Source organism: Apium graveolens, chromosome 8 (genome assembly GCF_009905375.1).
Source record: "Apium graveolens cultivar Ventura chromosome 8, ASM990537v1, whole genome shotgun sequence".
Classification (NCBI taxonomy): Eukaryota; Viridiplantae; Streptophyta; class Magnoliopsida; order Apiales; family Apiaceae; genus Apium; species Apium graveolens.
This window is the reverse complement of record NC_133654.1, coordinates 252318004-252337500: the sequence shown is the minus strand read 5'-3', so window position 1 is coordinate 252337500 and position 19497 is coordinate 252318004. Positions and strand designations below refer to the sequence as shown.

Here is a 19497-nt window from a genome sequence, read left to right as displayed (position 1 = left end):
ATGTTTGCCTTAGCAGAATCGTTTAAGGCTGTAGAACAATCTTTGGCGGAGGTTCGCCCGACCTCGCAAACAAGCGAGAGGGGAAGAGCAAGAAAAAGGGACAGGTCCCCGAGCCCTAGATATCGAAGAGATAGTCGAAGCCCAAATCGGGTGAATACGGCAACCGTGGAAAGGGAATGAAGTCATCCCTCAAGTTATGACAGCAGAACCAGGGGATATACCCCTCTGGCCGCTTCGATTGAGCATATCTTTGAAGTAAATAAGAATAAAGGATTTTTCAGGAAGCCAGAGGCTTTGTCGTCTTTGCAAAGTAAAGCCAAAAAGAAATATTGCGAATTTCATGAATCGTCCGGACACAACACTCATGAATGTCGAAAGCTAAAAGATGAAATTGAGGCTCTGATCAAAGAAGGTTATCTTGGCGCATGGGTGGTAAAGGAAGTAAGGAGGCACAAAAATGATTCTGATAAAGCAAAAGAGGAAGGGGGTCGTGCTCCTCGAGGATCCAATATTGAAATTTTGAAGGAAAATAAATTTACCAGGGATGGAAGCATCCGAGCAATATACGGAGGAGATCCCAGAATGGAATGCACTAATCGAGCCTTGGCAAGATACGCAAGAGAAGCTCGGTTTCGGACATTGACTGATATCCATAGTGTGGAGACTCGGCCACCTAAAGTATGCAAGGGAGAATCAATGGATATTACCTTCAGAGAGGAAGATGCTAGGTGGGTACATCACCCTCACAATGACGCTCTGGTCATTTCTCTCCAAATATGTACTAAGAATGTCTACAGAGCCTTCGTGGATAATGGAAGCTCGGCTAATATCCTTTACTACAATACTTATAAAAAAATGGGTTTGCCTGATCGGGATATTTCAGGAGAGGATTCTTGGGTATATGGCTTTTATGGCGAAGGAGTTAGGGTCATGGGTTCAATTTGATTGCCATGTATTCTAGGTGAAAGCCCCCTTTTTGTAATGAAGATGCTCGTGTTTAAAGTCCTAAATCAGGAATCATCACACAATGTGTTGCTAGGATAATATTTTATCAGGGAAATGAGGGTCAACACTTCAATTCACCTCCTGACAATCAAGTTCCCCACCCCAAATGGGGTTGACGGTATAAAGGGTTCCCAATATGACTCCCGGGAATGTTAATGATGAGCTAAGAGGGGCTTTCGAAGAAAGGATATCCAACTCGGAGATGTATCTAATGACGAACCAGAAGGAACAATCGAGCAACCAATCAAGGAGATTTGTGTCCATTATTATATTGAGCAAGAGAATGAATACTCCGCTAAGTTGTCTTCAGGAACGTTGTTTTTCAAAGATACTCTCAGTATCGAAATGTTAGAAGATGAAGAGCCCCCAAACAACAACATAATCCAAGGAAACTTCAATGGAGAACGACTCGAAGGAAGAGCTGATGTTTTCTAAAATCTTGAACAGGTTGTGAATAAGGTGGACGCCCCTCCTCCTGAGAGCTATCACCAAAATTTTTAGAAGAAGTTGATGCCCCTATCACAGGACGCGCCTTCTCTCATTAAGGACTCTAAAGAAGTTGACGCCCCTGTCACGAAGGGCGCGCCTTCTTTCAGAAAAGAAGTTGATGCTCCACCTCTAGAGGACACGCCTCTAAACAAAGTAACGAAGATCACAATCAGTTTGATTTGGATCCATGGATTCCGATGCCCATGGAGAAAATGTGGCTAGCTGAGGATACGATTGAAATTCGAATCGACGAGAAGAATCCAAACAAAGTTCTGAAGATTGGTTCTCAGTTAAATCTAAGGCTAAAAGAAAGACTTTCAAAATTTCTCTTGGCAAATCTTGATGTATTTGCATGAAGCCACTCTGATATGGTCGGGATCGATCCGAAAATCATGTTTCATAGATTGAATAACGATCCCAAACATAAAAGGGTTCGACAAAAAGTGCAGGGCCATGAGTGGAGAAAGGGTTGTAGCCTTGGCAAAAGAAGTGGATAGACTCTTGGATGTTGGATTGATCAAAGAATCTTTTTACCCGAAATGGTTGGCAAATCTGGTGTTAGTGAAAAAAACCCAATGGGAAGTGGAGAGCTTGTGTGAACTTCACATATCTAAATAAAGTCTGCCCAAAGGATAGCATCCCTTTGCCAAGAATGGATCAGTTGGTTGATGATACGGCGGGGCATGCTTTGCTGAGTTTTATAGATGCATACTCTGGTTACAATCAAATCCCCATGTATGAGCCTGACCAAGAGCAAACATCAATCATCACAAACAGAGGTCTCTATTGTTATATACAGATGTCGTTTGGTCTAATCAATGTTGGGGTAACTTATCAAAGGCTGGTGAACAAGATGTTTAAGAACCATATTGGGAAGATGATGGAGGTATATGTGGACGATATGTTGGTGAAATCTAAGGAGGCTGAAGATTATATAACAGACCTGGTTGAGATGTTCCACATTCTAAGAAGGTTTAGAATGAAGTTGAATCCTCAAAAATGTGTATTTTGCGTAGAACAGGGAAGTTCCTGGGATTCATGGTAAACCACCGAGGCATCGAGGCAAATCCCGCAAAAATCAAAGCTCAGCTAGATATGAAATCTCTCAACAGCGTTAAGTAGGTACAAAGTTTAATGGGAAAGATTGCAGCACTGAATTGATTTATTTCAAAATATACAGACAGATGCAATGAATTATTTAAGGCTATTAAAGGGATAGGAAACAATTTCATATGGACCTCAGACAGTGAGGAAGCTTTTTAAAAGATCAAAATAACATTTCAGAAATCCTCCTATGTTGGCAAAGCCAGAGAATGGGAAAATGTTGATTATCTATTTGGCGGTTTCAGAGCATTCCATCAGTGCGACGTTGGTAAGAGAGGAAGAAGGCCGCTAGTCACTGGTGTACTACGTAAATAAGAGATTGTTGGATGCAGAGACTAGATACACCAGCATGGAAAAGTTAGTATATGCCCTTTTCCTTGCGGCACGAAAGTTGAGGCCATACTTCCAAGCTCATCATATAGGTTCGCACTGCTTATCCTCTGAGATATATTTTGCACAAGCCAGAGTCGTAAGACAGAATGCTGAAATGGGAAGTCGAGTTGGACAGTTTGATCTGGAATATTGCCCCCGCACGGAAATTAAGGGACAAATATTGGCTGACTTCATACTTGAGTTTGATTCTGAGATAGATGAGAAGGATATAGTGTTGGCAGAACCTTCCTCACAGTGGAATAACCCTGGAAAAGTGAGAGAAGAGTTCCCACACCCTTGGTGGATTCTACACGTTGATGGGGCTGTAAATAATAATGGAGCGGGAGCAGGGATTGTTCTGATTACCCTAGAGGGGCAACATCTGATGAGTGCCACTCACTTTGAGTTTTATGTCACAAACAATGATGTTGCATATGAAGCCCTAATTAATGGTTTAAAAATAGCTTTGAAGTGGGAGTTATGAATTTGATAGCTTGGAGCGATCCGTAGTTGGTGGTAAATCAAGTTAATGGAGGGTTCCAAGCCCGAGGCCCTCGAACTGAACTGTACATGAGGTGTGTGCAGCGCTTGCTCCAAAAATTTGGTAGCGCCAGGCTGGAGGGTGTGCCAAGAGAGGATAATGGCAATGCAGATGCCTTGGCAAAAATGGACTCGCAGATGGACAACGTGTTTCTAGGACAAATTCCCTTGGGGATCCAGGATATTCCAATTATTCCAGAGATAAGCGTGTTTCAGACACAAGAGATCCTGCAGGAGGCTTGGATGACCCCAATTCACAACTATATTCGCACGGAAACTTTGCCGAAAGACAAGCTACAGGCTCGACGCCTTCGCTATCAGGCTGCAAAATATGTTGAGTATGACAGGGCATTATATAAGAGAGGGTTTAATCAACCGCTTTTACGATGTGTAGATCTAGAAGAAGGACATTATATTCTCAGGGAGGTACATGAAGGTATCTGTGAAAATCACTCAGGGGGTGGTTCGTTGGTATTAAAAGTCCTTAGACAGGGATACTATTGGTCAACCAGAAAAGAAGATGCTTTCAAGTTTGTTAGGGCGTGTGATCGTTGCCAACGATTTGCTAATTATTCGAACGCCCCAACAACTAACTTTGTTGGAAAGTCCCCTGGCCTTTCTCTATGTGGAGAATTGACCTTATTGGGGAACTTCCCAAGGCCAAGGGGAGTGTGAAATATGTTGTGGTAGTTGTTGATTACTTTATAAAGTGGGTGGAAGCTATGCCATTGACCACGATCACCACTAAGAAAATCAAAGATTTCGTTTTCAATTTCATAGTCTGCAGATTTGGCATTCCGTATAAGCTCATATATGACAATATGAAATAATTTGACAGCAAAGAATTAAAGAAGCTTTACGACGATTTGCACATCAAGAAGGACTTCGCTGCAGTTTATCATCCACAAAGTAATGGCTAGACTGAAGCCATAAACAAGATCATTAAGCATACTCTAAAGGCCAAGTTGGAAGAAAAGAAAGGAGATTGCCTAGAGCAGCTGCCAATGGTTCTTTGGTCTTATAACACAACTCCAAGGTCAACTACTGGTGAATCCCTTTTCATGCTAGCTTATGTGTATGAGGCTATGATTCTCGTGGAAGTGGGGGTTGGGTCATTACAAAGAGACTTGTTTGTGGAAGAAGATGTGGAGGTTAATCAGAGGCTCCACTTAGATTTGTTGGATGAAGCCAGAATGAATTCTCAGTTAAAGCTTGCTGCAGATCAGTAGAGGATTGCGAGATTTTTCAACAAGAAGGTGAAGTATGTGTCTTATAAGGTGGGAGATATCGTTGTATGAAAGGTCATGCCAAATACCAAAATAGATCAGCATGGTATGCTTGGAGCTAACTGGGAAGGACCATACAGAGTCAAAGCTATACTTTGAAAAGGGACTTATCGATTGGAGGATTTGGATGGAAAACTCATTCCTCAGACTTGAAATGCGGAACACTTGCGAAAGTATTATTAGTAGGGTGCGACTATGACCCCCTCATTTCTATGATCGATTTTATGTAATAAACTAGTAGCAAATAAATTCCTCCTCGTCTAGAGGTAGTATGTATGACTACGAATCTTAGAATTAGTTGAAGGATAAAATTTTCAAATAATTTCCCCATAAAGCATAGTAGCCATGGGACTGGTGTAATATTTGCACTAGAGCGCATTATCAATAAAAGGAAAAAAAGTATTCAATTACATGTTTTTCATAACGCGTCCTGAGCTTATTGTGAGCCCAAAAGAGCATTATATTGAAATGATAAATTAGGCGCGCCCTAAGGGAGAAAGCACCTCAACAAAATTTACTTGTAAGATTTATTTGAGCAAATTCATACAGCAAGCTCATAAATTAAGGTTTTAAGGGCACGCCCTGTGACAAAGAATGCCCAGATAGTGCTTAACTTATAAAGTTTAAAAAATGATTCATATATAAATTAAGAGACATGTTCTAAATCCGTGACAAAAAAACCAAACGAAGCATTTGGGTTCGAACAAAGCAAAAGTCCTTAGATATATCATGGATCAACATGCACGTCTTCAACATTACGACTTGGAAAATATTTCCATCTTCAAAAATTTTAGTATTTTAAGAGGGCATTTACTTTTAAAGGTGCACCCTGCAAAAACTACCTTAGAAAATATTATGAAGTTCTAGCATGATGGTAAAACCTCATAATCATATATTAGGGCACCCCCCAATCAAGGGAGTACTTTAAATTTCTGCTGAAATTTTATGCAAAGACAACTAAAAATAACTGATATGTTCTAAATTTTATGTTTACCTATAATTCATCTTTCATAAATAAGATATCAAACCATAAGGCATGCCCTGATGGTGGAAGCGCCCTATCTAATTATAACTTAGAAAATTCTACTTACAGAAAAAATAGAAGAATCAATGGCGCCCCACGTTTTTTGCGCGCCCTAAAAACAGAAGTGCCTGACATATTTGACTTAGAAATTTTATAAGATAAGAAGAAACTGGGGGAAAATAATTGTCATGAAAATTAAAGGAAATGAAAGTAGCAGCAAAAGATTAGTCTTACAACTTTTTACAACATCAAAAGAGGGCTGGCGCCTCGAATATTAAGATAAGTTGACTGGATAAAATTAAGAAAAGAGCACATTCAGGGAGCGTCTTGAGTATGGTCGCCAGGAGGAATGACCTGAATGGGAACTAAAGGATCCGCTTCTGGCACGCCTTGAGCATTTTCATCTGTGGGCGCGCATTGAGCTTCTTCTTCCAGCCCAAGCTCTATCCTCATTTCCTTTAACTCTGTAGCATTTTTTTTTTGAATTCTGCCATCTCCGTGAAAGTTTCTTCCCCAAATTTCTCGAAGGAGTAATCTAGGTCGTTTGCCATGAACCCAACTCTATAGAAGTGGAAATTGCGAGCAAAGGCATCATCTATTACTTCACTTTTTTCCTCCAACCAGCCATTCTTCTGTTGCTCTTCAAGATATTCCACCCTTAACTTCAACTTCATTGTGAAGATTATCCACTGTTTCAGTAACAATCTTGAGTTGTGAGCCCTGATTTTCCAACTCACCTTTGAGGAAGGAGATTTGAGAGTCTTTTTTTATATCTTTTGAGTGGAGAAGATCTTTGTCTTTAAGGTTGTTTTGTAAAATGTTGTTATCTCCCTGAAGGCGTTCCAGGCGTGTCCTCTTCTCAAGCTGCCTATTCACAGATTGGGTGGAGTGATAGAACAGTTGGCAAGATGCTTTGACTGAAGCTTTAACAGATTCCTCTAAACTCATTGCTTAACACTCTTTGACTTTCTCATCTGTCACATAGAGAGAATCCATTGGACCAAGATGGTTAAGTGCAAGAGATTCTGAGCTAGAAGGTGCGCCATCCTTCCTGACCCTCTTTGGCACGCCTTGTCCCTTTATTAGATCCACAATGGATCTTTTTGGGATAGGGACTGGTTCAGGTACTGGAATGGGGGTTTGAGTGGGGGTTTATGTCTTTGAAGCATCTTTTTTCTGCACCCGCGACTTGGGCTTGTCGCTAGGACGCATCCCAAATGACTTGGGAATCCTTGGTGGAGCCATAACTGTGCAAAAAATCAAGAAAAATTATTAGTATAGTAAAAAACAAAGGGATGCCTTGATAAAGCGCGCCCTCGTTGCATAATCTACAAAGATAACTTGATATAATTTTAAATATGAGATGATATATATGCAAATGAAGGAAAAACATTACAACTCATGAATAGTTGAAAGGCGCATCCAAACAAGGAGGCGCGCCGTAATAAAAATACTTTGCCTGAAAGTATTCGAGAATACCGGACATAACTATATTATGTTAAGGAATAAAAATAAAGAGGACGCGCCCAATTAATTACACTAAATTAAACCTGTGGGAGTTTCGCCTTGAAGAGCACTATCTTCCAACTCTTCATCTTCTTATTCATCTTCTTCTAAAACCTCTTCGTCACTATCTACATCAATGACACAAGAAACAAGATTACCCTTCCTAAATTTCACATAAGAACGCTTGGTCCCGCCAAATCAGATAGGATTCCCACTCGTATCAGATTGGACCTTGTGACCAGTGTTTTCAAGTTCCATCTTTCGGCTGCAATCCTAAGAATGGCTTCAGCTCGAGATTTGGGCGCGCCCTCAAGCTCTTTTACTATTGGTTTGTCTAACAAAATACAGATATGCAAAATAAGAATGTATGCAAAGAATAGAAAAAAGAAGGGGAAAGAGTTATATAAGGTGCGCCCTTACTTGGAGAAGTGTTGAATCTAATTCTTATCCTTGGGACATCATGTTGGATTTTAAACGCAGCGGGGGCATGGCAAAACACTTTTACACATATAAAATCCAAATAAAAGCATACAGATCATGAATAAAAATTCGAGGGATCGAATTTAACCTTTAAAAATAATTCGGAGACAACGATCAGAGATTCTTAGCAGTTGCTCCTCAAATGTGAAGCTCTCCACCGGTATCCACCAAGAAAACGATGTTAAGGAGGAGGAAGGAGGTGGAGAGAATTGGGTTTTCCAAACTTTTTTGGGTTTTCGGGTTTGATATGGGTTGGAATAAAATAGGGTCTATAATAGTGTATTTATAGGCAAAATTTTCAGCTGAAATTTTCCCATAAATATTATTATTATTATCCCATTTATTATTCTCATTAATAATTAAAACACCTTTTAATCATTAATCCTTTTTCTAAACACTTTAGAAATAATTCTCTCTCTTGATTTAATTTCCAAAAATTAAATCCTTTAATTAATAATATTAAGAACTTTTCTTAATTAATTTATAATCAATTAAATCTCATTTAATCAATTATTAAATTTTCCAATTAATTATTTATTTCATAAATAAATAATTATTAGCCATTATTAATTAATTCCTCCACCATTAAATCATTCTCTTTTTATGGTGTGACCCTGTAGGTTCAATATTAAGCCGGTAGTAGAAATAAATAATAATAAAACTATTTTATCATTATTTATATAAATTCTCTAATTTATTAAATATGATTAATTAATTAATCACATTTATTCTACATCGTGAGGGATACTTCTCAGCATATCGCGACTATCCGGATAATATGAATTCACTGCTTAGAATACCAAGAACCTATTCAGTGAATAGTTACCGTACAATAAACTCCTTCTACCCTACAATGTCCCGATTAAATACAAGGCATGGATCTCGTGTCAAGCCTATCTAATTTAATCACTTGCTTACCATTTACTATGCGTAGTTCTATGCAAATTAGAAACTCCTTTCTAATTTCATTTACTCTGGCCAGAGATTCCTGAACTAGCATAAGTGGATCAGCCTTGAACATTCGCTTCCTTCACTGGAAGGGGTAGATCCTTTATTGATCATACACTATCTTCGTGTACAAATTCCTATACCCAAAAGAACCCTAATAATTATCCCCGGAGACTAAGAACTAAACCAAAGCATAGTTCCGTGTATACAAGATGACTATGATGACCTCAAGTCTAAGGATACTTGTACAACTATCACTATGTGAACAACTGCTGACACATGAGTGAACTCGATCAGTTGTTCAGCTGTGCGAGTCATGTTTAGTGAACTTATTCTATAATAAGCACCTACGTACTAGCTATAGTGTCACCACACAAATGTCTATGAGAACAGACATCCTTCATAATGAAGCAAGCATAATATGTACCGATCTTTGCGGATTATTAATTACCAGTTAGTAATCCTATGACCAGGAACTATTTAAGTTTAGAGTTGTCATCTTTTTAGGTCTCACTATTATGATCTCAGCATAATCCATAAAAAGCTTTACTCTAAACTATGGTATATCTTATTTAAACACTTAAATAGATAGAGCCCGTAATAAAAACAAAACAAGTCTTTTATTAATATCAATGAAATCAAAACAGATTACACAAAAGTTATTCCTAAATCCTAATACATGATTGGACTTAGGATATATTCCTTTCAATCTCCAACTTGTACTAAAGCCAATCACTCTGGTATCTAATACCCATCTTGTCTTCATGACGATCAAAGTGACTTTCATAAAGTAGCTTTGTGAGTGGGTCTGCTATGTTGTTATGTGTGTCAACTCTAATTCAATATAATACAAGAAATGTTACCGCGCTCCCACTAACCCTTTTGTAGAGGCATGGTTCATCTACATTTTTTTGATAAAATCAAACTCTTTGATTGTCTCATCAAAACGAATGTTCCATCTTTCGAGAAGCTTGCTTTAAACCACTTATGGTTCGCAACAGCTTACACACTAGGTTTTCATTTCCCTTGGAAAGAAAACCATCTGGCTATTTGCCAGATCACATAGTCGTAGTAAGCAGCATTCGCAAGCAAAATCCGAACTGATTTTAACAGGGCTACAGGTAAAAGGTTTCATCAAAGTCAATCCATTGCCTTTGTTTGAATCCTTTTCCCAAAAGCCTGGCCTTAAAGGTCTCCACCTGGCCATCTGCTATAATCTATCTTTTGTATACCGTATACATAGATTCCATTCTGGATTTCATGGCACTATACCATTTCTCTGAGTCAACACTACTCATAGCCTCATTATAGGTCACAGGGTCGTCATCATTAATGATCGAAAACTCATTGTCATTCTCAATGACAAAGCCATATTACCTCTCAGGTTGGCGAGACACTCTCCCTGACCTATGAATGGGCTGTTCCATAAAAGGTTGTTCAGTCAGAACAGGTGTTTCCACTTGATCCGTAGTAGTTTGTGCTTCTTGAACTTCATCAAGTTCAATTTTGCTCCCACTGTTTCCTTCAAGGATAAACTCCTTTTCCAAGAAGGTAGCATGTCTGGAGACAAACACCCGATGATCGGTGTAATAGTAATACCCTAAAGTCTCTTTAGGATATCCCACAAAACTACATTTTACGGATCGATATTCCAGCTTATCTGGGTCAACTTACTTGACATAAGCTGGACATCCCCAAATCTTAACGTGTTTAAGACTCAGTTTCATTACTTTCCATATCTCATACGGAGTTTGAGGAACAGATTTGGAAGGCACCTTATTCAGTAAATATGCTGAGGTTTCCAATGCATAACCCCATAGGAATACTGGAAGATTTGCATAGCTCATCATGGACCGAACTATGTCTAACAAAGTTCGATTTCTCCTTTCAGATACCAATCTGGAGGAGTCCAGTAGGAGACTATACCATTTACTTAAAGATAATCTAGAAACACTCCATTAAAGTATTCACCACCTCGATCTGATCGAAGAGTTATAATACTATGTTTGTTGTTTCTCCACTTCATACTTATATTCTTTGAACTTTTCAAAGGCCTCAGACTTGTGTTTCATCAAACACATATCCGAATCCAGATCTATCATCTATGAAAGTAATGAAGTATGAAAATCCACCCATGGCTTGCATAAACATTGGTCCACATACAACTGTGTGTACCATTCCTAGCAAATCTGCAGCCCTCTCTCCATGTCCACTAAATGGAGACTGCAGTGCCACTATGAAGTGAGATTTTCATCATCCCTTTTCTTTTATTAGTTTGTTCAATCTGAAGTAAATTATGTCACATATATACAGACCATTATTTAAAGCACCACGTCCGTAAAGAATATTATCTCTAAGAATAGAACATTCATTATTCTCAATAATAAATGAAAATCCAGCCAAGTCTAACATGGGAATAATATTCCTCACAATCGAGGGAACAAAATAACAATTATTTAAAACAATAGTCTTGCCCATAGGCATATGTAAATGAAATGATTCTACATTTTCAGCAGCAACTCTTGCTCCATTTCCATCAGTAGAATCACCTCCTCTTCCTCAAGAGTCCTACTTCTCCTTGGTCCCTGCAACAAATTGCAGATTTGAGAACCACAGGCGGTATCTAATACCCAAGTAGAAATTTGATTTAATGACATATTCACTTTTTTCATGAACATACCTGAATCAGAAGCGGTAGTCTCACTACCCTTCTTCTTCTTCATTTCTACAAGGTAAACCTTGCAGTTCCTCTTCCAGTGCCCCACCTTGTTACAGTGAAAGCAAACAACTTTGCTCTTGGGGTCTTCAGCTTTTGGTGGAACCGGCTTTTATTCACCTACTTTCTTCTTCTTGGAAGAGTTCCTCTTTCTTTTCTTAGGATTGGAACCTTCACCAATTAGAAGAACAGAACTCTTCTTAGGGGGGAAATTCGATTCCGCAGTCTTCAACATGTTGTGGAGTTCAGGCAGGCTGACATCCAACTTATTCATGTGAAAGTTCACAACAAACTGCGAGAACGAACTCGGAAGCGATTGCAAGACCAAGTCTTGGCTCAGCTCCCCATCCATGGCAAAACCAAGTTGTCCAAGACGTTCAATCAAATTGATCATCTTAAGTACATGGTCATTCACAGATGATCCCTCAGACATCCTACAACCGAACAGCTCCTTCGATATCTCATATCGAGCTGTCCTCCCTGCCACATCATACAACTCTTGTAGATGCATGAGGATAGTGTGAGCATCCATATGCTCATGTTGCTTCTGTAGCTTAATGTTCATGGAAGCTAGCATGATGCATTAAGCAACATTTGCATCATCTATCCACTTACGATACACAACATGTTCATCATTATGTGCATCACTAGCAGGTTCAGTAGGCTTAGGTGAGTCAATCACGTATTCCAGCTTCTCAATCCTGAGAACAATTCTCAAGTTTCGAAGCTAGTCAGCATAATTAGGACCAGTCAATTTGTGAGCATCCAGTATGCTCCTGAGTGATAGTGCAGAAGACATAACGTACAAAGTAAATCTGTAAATGATAAACACATAACAACACTTAGCAAATGTTCGATTTCATTTTAAAACACTATATGAATCGGGTCTTTATTCATAAGTGGCTCCCACTAGTTTATCTAATTTATTCAACCCCCTACGTGAAAAATTAAGCATTCATAATGCTAGTGGGAATAGGGATCCTACATTCCATTACACAACCCCGGCTGTGGCACGAAACGCCATGTAATGTTCAATAGGCAGACAACTCTTGTCAATTACATCTTATGTTATTCCCTAATCAAACTTTAGCCTCTTGAATAATTGAGTCACGGCTGTGGCACGACAAACTCAATATTCTAAGTCAAGTCTAACCCAACATTCCATACAATTGAATCAGTCCCCAAAGGCCCACGGCTGTGGGACGTAACGACCTTTAGATTCTTATTCAATGTACACATCTCTATGTAATAGACAAGTATTTCTTATTTTGAAATCAAAGCCCTCGGCTGTGGCACGAAACGACAATGATTCAAAAATAAGAACTACTTTCTACCATGTTAGAAGGCTATGACCGACACAAGCCCGTTGTGTCATTGGCCAATTACTACTTGATATTATTTAATTTTAGAGGGATTATATTTCGTTACAATCATAATCATATTATAAAGAGATTCTTCCTTTTAAATTAAATATTTCAAATCAATAATCAATAATCAGATGATTCCCAGATCGGGTGGAGCATTGTCAAGGGGCGTCACTTAATAACCCTTTCTAACAGATAGAAATCTGTTGTTGACAGAATCATCCTTTCTCTCATATCGAAAATTCATATTCAATTATGTGTTTCATAAACACAAGAATCTCATGATTGTATTCATAATATTATTATTAAGGTTATGAAACAATTTCACTATACTAGGTTGTCTAACAAACGCCTTATGTTCATTTAAGTTCACCTAAATCTATCATCGCATGATAAACTAAGCATATATCACATATATCAACATGAATAAACATCAAGGTAGGCATGTTACATCATCTAGTACATTAGAACAAGCAATATACATCTCTATGTATCACAAGAAGCATTTAAAATCAATTCAAACGATCAAAAACAGCTTTAAAACACTTCATGGAATATAAACAGTTCAAAACTTTTATTTAAACTAAAATTTATCACTCCATTAGATCCGTCTCGGAAAAACGAATCCAACGGTATATTGCATGCCCAAAACGGAGTTACGAAACTCCCAGAAAATCAATTTTAAAATCAACAGACGGGCTGTAACGCATTACAGGAACGCGTTACAAGCCCTGTAACGCATTCCGGTGATGCGTTACACCCCTTTTAAGCCATTAAAGGGTGTAAGCATTCACCGCATTCCCGGAATGCGTTACACCCCTATTTTTTTTCTTTCAGCAGCCGCCGCTTTTTCTTCTCGGAAAACGAGCCGCCTGACATTCTCTGTCCTTCTCCGTGCAGCATCAACAGCAGACAACACAGACACAGCAGATGGAGTACAGATATATATACATACTTACAATTATATATATATATGATTATTTAATACGAATTTTAATTGAAACAACTTCAAAAATTCATAATAAAAAATCTATACATCATAAAATTATGAAAAAAATACCCAGACGATCTACAACACTTGTAGATACCAGATCAACATTCAAAATTATTCTGAGAAACGATTTCTCATCAGACAAAATTAATCCATAATATAACTTGTAAAAATCATAATTAATTCATACAAGCACATAAAATTCTGAAATTTTTACCACAGATCTATATGCATACAACCTATACTCTGATACCAATGTTGGATTTTAAACGCAGCAGGGGCATGACAAAACACTTTTACACATATAAAATCCAAATAAAAGCATACAGATCATGAATAAAAATTCGAGGGATCGAATCTAACCTTTAAAAATAATTTGGAGACAACGATCAGAGATCCTTAGCAGTTGCTCCTCAAGTGTGAAGCACTCCACCGGTATCCACCAAGAAAACGATGTTAAGGAGGAGGAAGGAGGTGGAGAGAATTGGGTTTTCCAAACTTTTTTGGGTTTTCAGGTTTGATGTGGGTTGGAATAAAATAGGGTCTATAATAGTGTATTTATAGGCAAAATTTTCAGCTGAAATTTTCCCATAAATATTATTATTATTATCCCATTTATTATTCTCATTAATAATTAATACACCTTTTAATCATTAATCATTTTTCTAAACACTTTAGAAATAATTCTCTCTCTTGATTTAATTTCCAAAAATTAAATCCTTTAATTAATAATATTAAGAACTTTTCTTAATTAATTTATAATCAATTAAATCTCATTTAATCAATTATTAAATTTGCCAATTAATTATTTATTTCATAAATAAATAATTATTAGCCATTATTAATTAATTCCTCCACCATTAAATCATTCTCTTTTTATGGTGTGACCCTGTAGGTTCAATATTAAGCCGGTAGTAGAAATAAATAATAATAAAACTATTTTATCATTATTTATATAAATTCTCTAATTTATTAAATATGATTAATTAATTAATCACATTTATTCTACATCGTGAGGGATACTTCTCAGCATATCGCGACTATCCGGATAATATGAATTCACTGCTTAGAATACCAAGAACCTATTCAGTGAATAGTTACCGTACAATAAACTCCTTCTACCCTACAATGTCCCGATTAAATACAAGGCATGGATCTCGTGTCAAGCCTATCTAATTTAATCACTTGCTTACCATTTACTATGCATAGTTCTATGCAAATTAGAAACTCCTTTCTAATTTCATTTACTCTGGCCAGAGATTCCTGAACTAGCATAAGTGGATCAGCCTTGAACATTCGCTTCCTTCACTGGAAGGGGTAGATCCTTTATTGATCATACACTATCTTCGTGTACAAATTCCTATACCCAGAAGAGCCCTAATAATTATCCCCGGAGACTAAGAACTAAACCAAAGCATAGTTCAGTGTACACAAGATGACTATGATGACCTCAAGTCTAAGGATACTTGTACAACTATCACTATGTGAACAACTGCTGACACGTGAGTGAACTCGATCAGTTGTTTAGCTGTGCGAGTCATGTTCAGTGAACTTATTCTATAATAAGCACCTACGTACTAGCTATAGTGTCACCACACAAATGTCTATGAGAACAGACATCCTTCATAATGAAGCAAGCATAGTATTTACCGATCTTTGCGGATTATTAATTACCAGTTAGTAATCCTATGACCAGGAACTATTTAAGTTTAGAGTTGTCATCTTTTTAGGTCTCACTATTATGATCTCATCATAATCCATAAAAAGCTTTACTCTAAACTATGGTATATCTTATTTAAACACTTAAATAGATAGAGCCCGTAATAAAAACAAAACAAGTCTTTTATTAATATCAATGAAATCAAAACAGATTACAAAAAAGTTATTCCTAAATCCTAATACATGATTGGACTTAGGATATATTCCTTTCACATCATACAAGTAGAAAAAATTCTCTTTTCAGCCCTTCTCATGACTAACTTCCCCAAATCCATGTATAAGATATACAAATCCAGAACAAATTTGTAGTTGTTTAGAGATAACTATAGGGGCGCCAGGTCATATAATTCGATTATATCCCTAAGGATGGGATGTAAGGGCGCACCCACTCCCAGAGAAATCAATTTTGGACTTGTTACCATCCTGGGAATCCTAAAGTTTCCGCCATAATTAAATAGGCGAGGATGCATCATGCTTAATGGGCGCGCCCAAATTCCCTCCATGTCATAGAACTCTATTAACCACTCTAACTGTTCATCTTAGCAGCTGGATGAAAGCCCTATACAAAAAAACTTTCCCTACTCTTTCCTAAAGCGCTTTTTCACAGCTTCAGTGCACTTCTCATACTTGCTCCATCAAAGTAAAATTCGCTATCGAAAACCTCCCATTGAACGAATGGAACATGTGAGGGTTCAGGAGAGTTTGAAAATTGATAGGTGTCATTGTAAAAAAAGTTAATTTCTTCTCCAAGGATAAAAGATTCTTCATCAGGCACGCCCTCAGAATTAGGGGACGTAGGCACGTCCTAAGAGTGTTGGGGAGATAGACTTGGGGAAATTGACTTGTAAGAAACTTTTGATGGTCCTGCGCCTACGTTGACTCTTATCTCGGTGCCTCTGTACCTACCTGCGTTCAATTCTTCAAGGCAATCATCTAGGTATGTATCCATAGGAGCTAGTGACATTTCCTTTCGAATTAATTTTTGCTTTCCCTTTCTTTGAGCTAAAGGGAGATTTTCCTAAAGAGTCACTTGGAGATCCTGCCATAAGTTTGCCTTCTTTGGATTCTTGAAGAAGGCACGCCACTTATTTTAATAATTCGGGAGTATGATGGGCGTCTGTGAATAATAGGTTGAAGTAGATATTCGGAGGAGAATATATCCCAAGCTTAGTAAGAAATTTTTTGAATGGGTGAAAAGGAGAAGACGCGCCCTCGTATTCCAGCTGTCAAAATAAAAGGAAAAATTTGTTGAGGGCGCGTCCAAAGGGAAAAATAAGAAAGAGCAAATAACAGGAAACAGGTGATAAAGGCGCGCCATACAAAGTAAAGACGCGTCCTAATCAGCATAGTAAAGGTCAAAAATAAAGAGAAACGTGGTCAGATGGCGCGTCTAAATGAGATGGCATGATTTATTTAAGGCAAAGAATCATATGTACTCGACCTAGGCTAAAAGAGGTCCTATGGAAATCGATTTCTCAAAGATATTATAACAAAAATGGCGCGCCCTATGAAAAATGGTGCGCCCTAGATATTATTATCTACGATTTCGCAAGGATAAAATCTCATCCCCCCATTGAACCCCTTTAGGACGCGCTCTATGTTTAATCATGCGCTAATTACTCTATGATAACGGTTGCAATTCCACAAACACGAATTTGAATTTGAAATCCTAAAATTATGGATTTAAATTGACATACACATGATATATACGCATATACATACATTAACTGTGAAGAACACATAGAGCAGGAAAAAAAAGATTAACAATCAATATAATATGCACTATAATTTACTTGACGAAACTTAAAAAATGCGAAAAGTTTTGTGTACCTTTTTAACCGGTGAGAAGATTAACCGGAGAGAAGGTTGAAAGTGATGAAGGACTGGCTGTTTCCGAGAAAATAAAGCTCTTAATTGCCGCCAGAGATAATTTCTAGAAAGAGAAAAAGTAAAAGAGTAAAGTGAAAAAGAAAGTGAAAAGTTGTATTTATAGGTGAAAATGATGTGGGACAGCTGTCATGTCACGTCAATCATGTCCCCATTACTACCGATAAAAGGCGCGCCCTGTGCTTTGCTTTTCTGCACAAATTTTATAAGTATTGATAGAAGTTAAAAATTATAATCCCATTTTCAATAGCATATAGAATTCGGGTGATAGTTGTTATGCCCTAAATTTGGTACAAGGAATGTTCGAGTCAAAATCGGGTCAATTGGGAAAAATTGGGACATTTATGCGTAAAATTAAGAAAAAGATAAAACAAGTCCTTTCTGCTGTGAAATTTGAATAATTCTCTGAGCTAGCCCCTCACCTGTGGAAGGTGTTAGGGCGCGCCCTAAGTAGGAAAGATGACTTGGATGAGACTTCAACATGGTTACTTGGATAAATTATTTGGATGATTCAAGGAAGGAGGAGATTATTATCACTAACCTATATTTTGCAGGTATTTTATTGAAGAACTCCTTTTCTGTAATGCAATCACAGAAAGGCGATGTCCGGGGTCAAAGACATCCAGGGTTTTTCCTGGACGGGAGGCCTCCTCCTGTAGTCAATGAGTGTACTCATTGGGGATGTGGGGTAATCTTTGGTGTATACTTTGAGAGCTCTGTCTCTGTAGTCAACGAGTGTCCTTGTTGGAAGACTTTGGAGTATCCTGCACTTTGCATCCCAAAGCTTGAGATCACTTGTGCTGTAATCTGGTAGAGGCTCCTTATCTGGGGGAAAAGGATGCGTCCAACATTTGGGGTGAACCTCGGCTATACCTGTGTCCACAGATTAGAGAAACAGCTGATCACAGAGGGTTATCCTTGATCAAGGAGATGCCTTATCTGTGAAGTCTCGAAGCCGCGGACGAGCCTTGGGCCTTTGTGTTTAGACCTCATCGGCGGACATTCCCAAAGCTAGTATAAGACGGTTTCCAGGAGGTTTCCTGCTGGACCTCAGAGCAAGAGATCTAAGCCCATTAGGTTTCTTATTTTCCAAGAACTACGTTGGTTTGATTCTCTGTAAATAGGGATACGTAGACAAATTGCAAGGGGTCAGAAGCGATAGCGCAAAGGAGCCACCATTATGCCTAAGCAATCTCAGCCACCAATAACCACAACCATCGAACACTGTTCATGTTTTCCGACAAAAAACCACCGTCATAGATCTATTTCCGGTTACGAATCTCGAATTTTATTACTACCAAATTCCTCCATTAACAAGTTATAATTTATTTTCTAATATCAAAATTATTTTTTTCAAAAAAATTTCCGATATTTCTAATTCCCCAAAAGTTAGGCCCAGAACATAACCTCTTGGCAATTGGCAAAACTATAGGCTTGGACTCTTCATAACTGTGTTATAAATTTTCTCATAAATAGCTCTTTTCTATTGGGCCAACGATGGTTGATGCATTGCCGTCAATACACCGAGGCCCAGCTCTAAAATGCATAGGTCTTTCTTTTCCACTTTTTCTCACTTATGTCATTTTCAAGTAGTAAAATTATTCTTTGTATAAGTGTAAATTTGTCATTTTTAACTGAAAAATCAATTCAGATCAATCTATATATTGCACAAAATAATATATGCTAAATTGCCTTCTTGTATGTTTATACAAAATATATAAATTATTAATCAACTATTACTTATAAAATCTTCAACACAAATTTTTGAGTACGAATTTTTAATTCCTAAGAAGGAAGAGAATATTCACAGTTTATCCTCAAAGCCAAACTCAAACATATTAAAACTTTATAGACAAGTCAATTCCTATTAATTAATAAAATAAAAAATACATGATAATTTTTTTCAAGAATCAAATAATCAATATCTATAATAATAAGTTATAATAATCGAACATAAATTTTTGTTTTGATTAATCTCTATTTTCAGTTATTTATCTTTATCACAATCGTTGAATTTTTAAAATCAAATAATTAAAACCGTTTGAATCAAAATACTCACATAGACA

General features: G+C 37.6%; 1 protein-coding gene across 1 annotated transcript; it reads left to right on the top strand.

The window, feature by feature from the left end:
• LOC141680651 (uncharacterized) lies at positions 1–945 on the top strand. Its single transcript, XM_074486821.1, has 2 exons — positions 1–104; positions 282–945. Exons 1-2 carry the CDS (start codon positions 1–3, stop codon positions 943–945), a joined length of 768 nt encoding a protein of 255 aa, XP_074342922.1.
• Positions 946–19497: the final 18552 nt, after the last annotated feature.

Bases quoted from the DNA above. Each gene is read 5' to 3' on its own strand.
- LOC141680651 (XM_074486821.1), top strand. From the start codon at position 1: ATGTTTGCCTTAGCAGAATCGTTTAAGGCTGTAGAACAATCTTTGGCG. The intron at 105-281 runs GTCCCCGAGCCC...AGGATTTTTCAG, and splicing joins AGAGCAAGAAAAAGGGACAG to GAAGCCAGAGGCTTTGTCGT.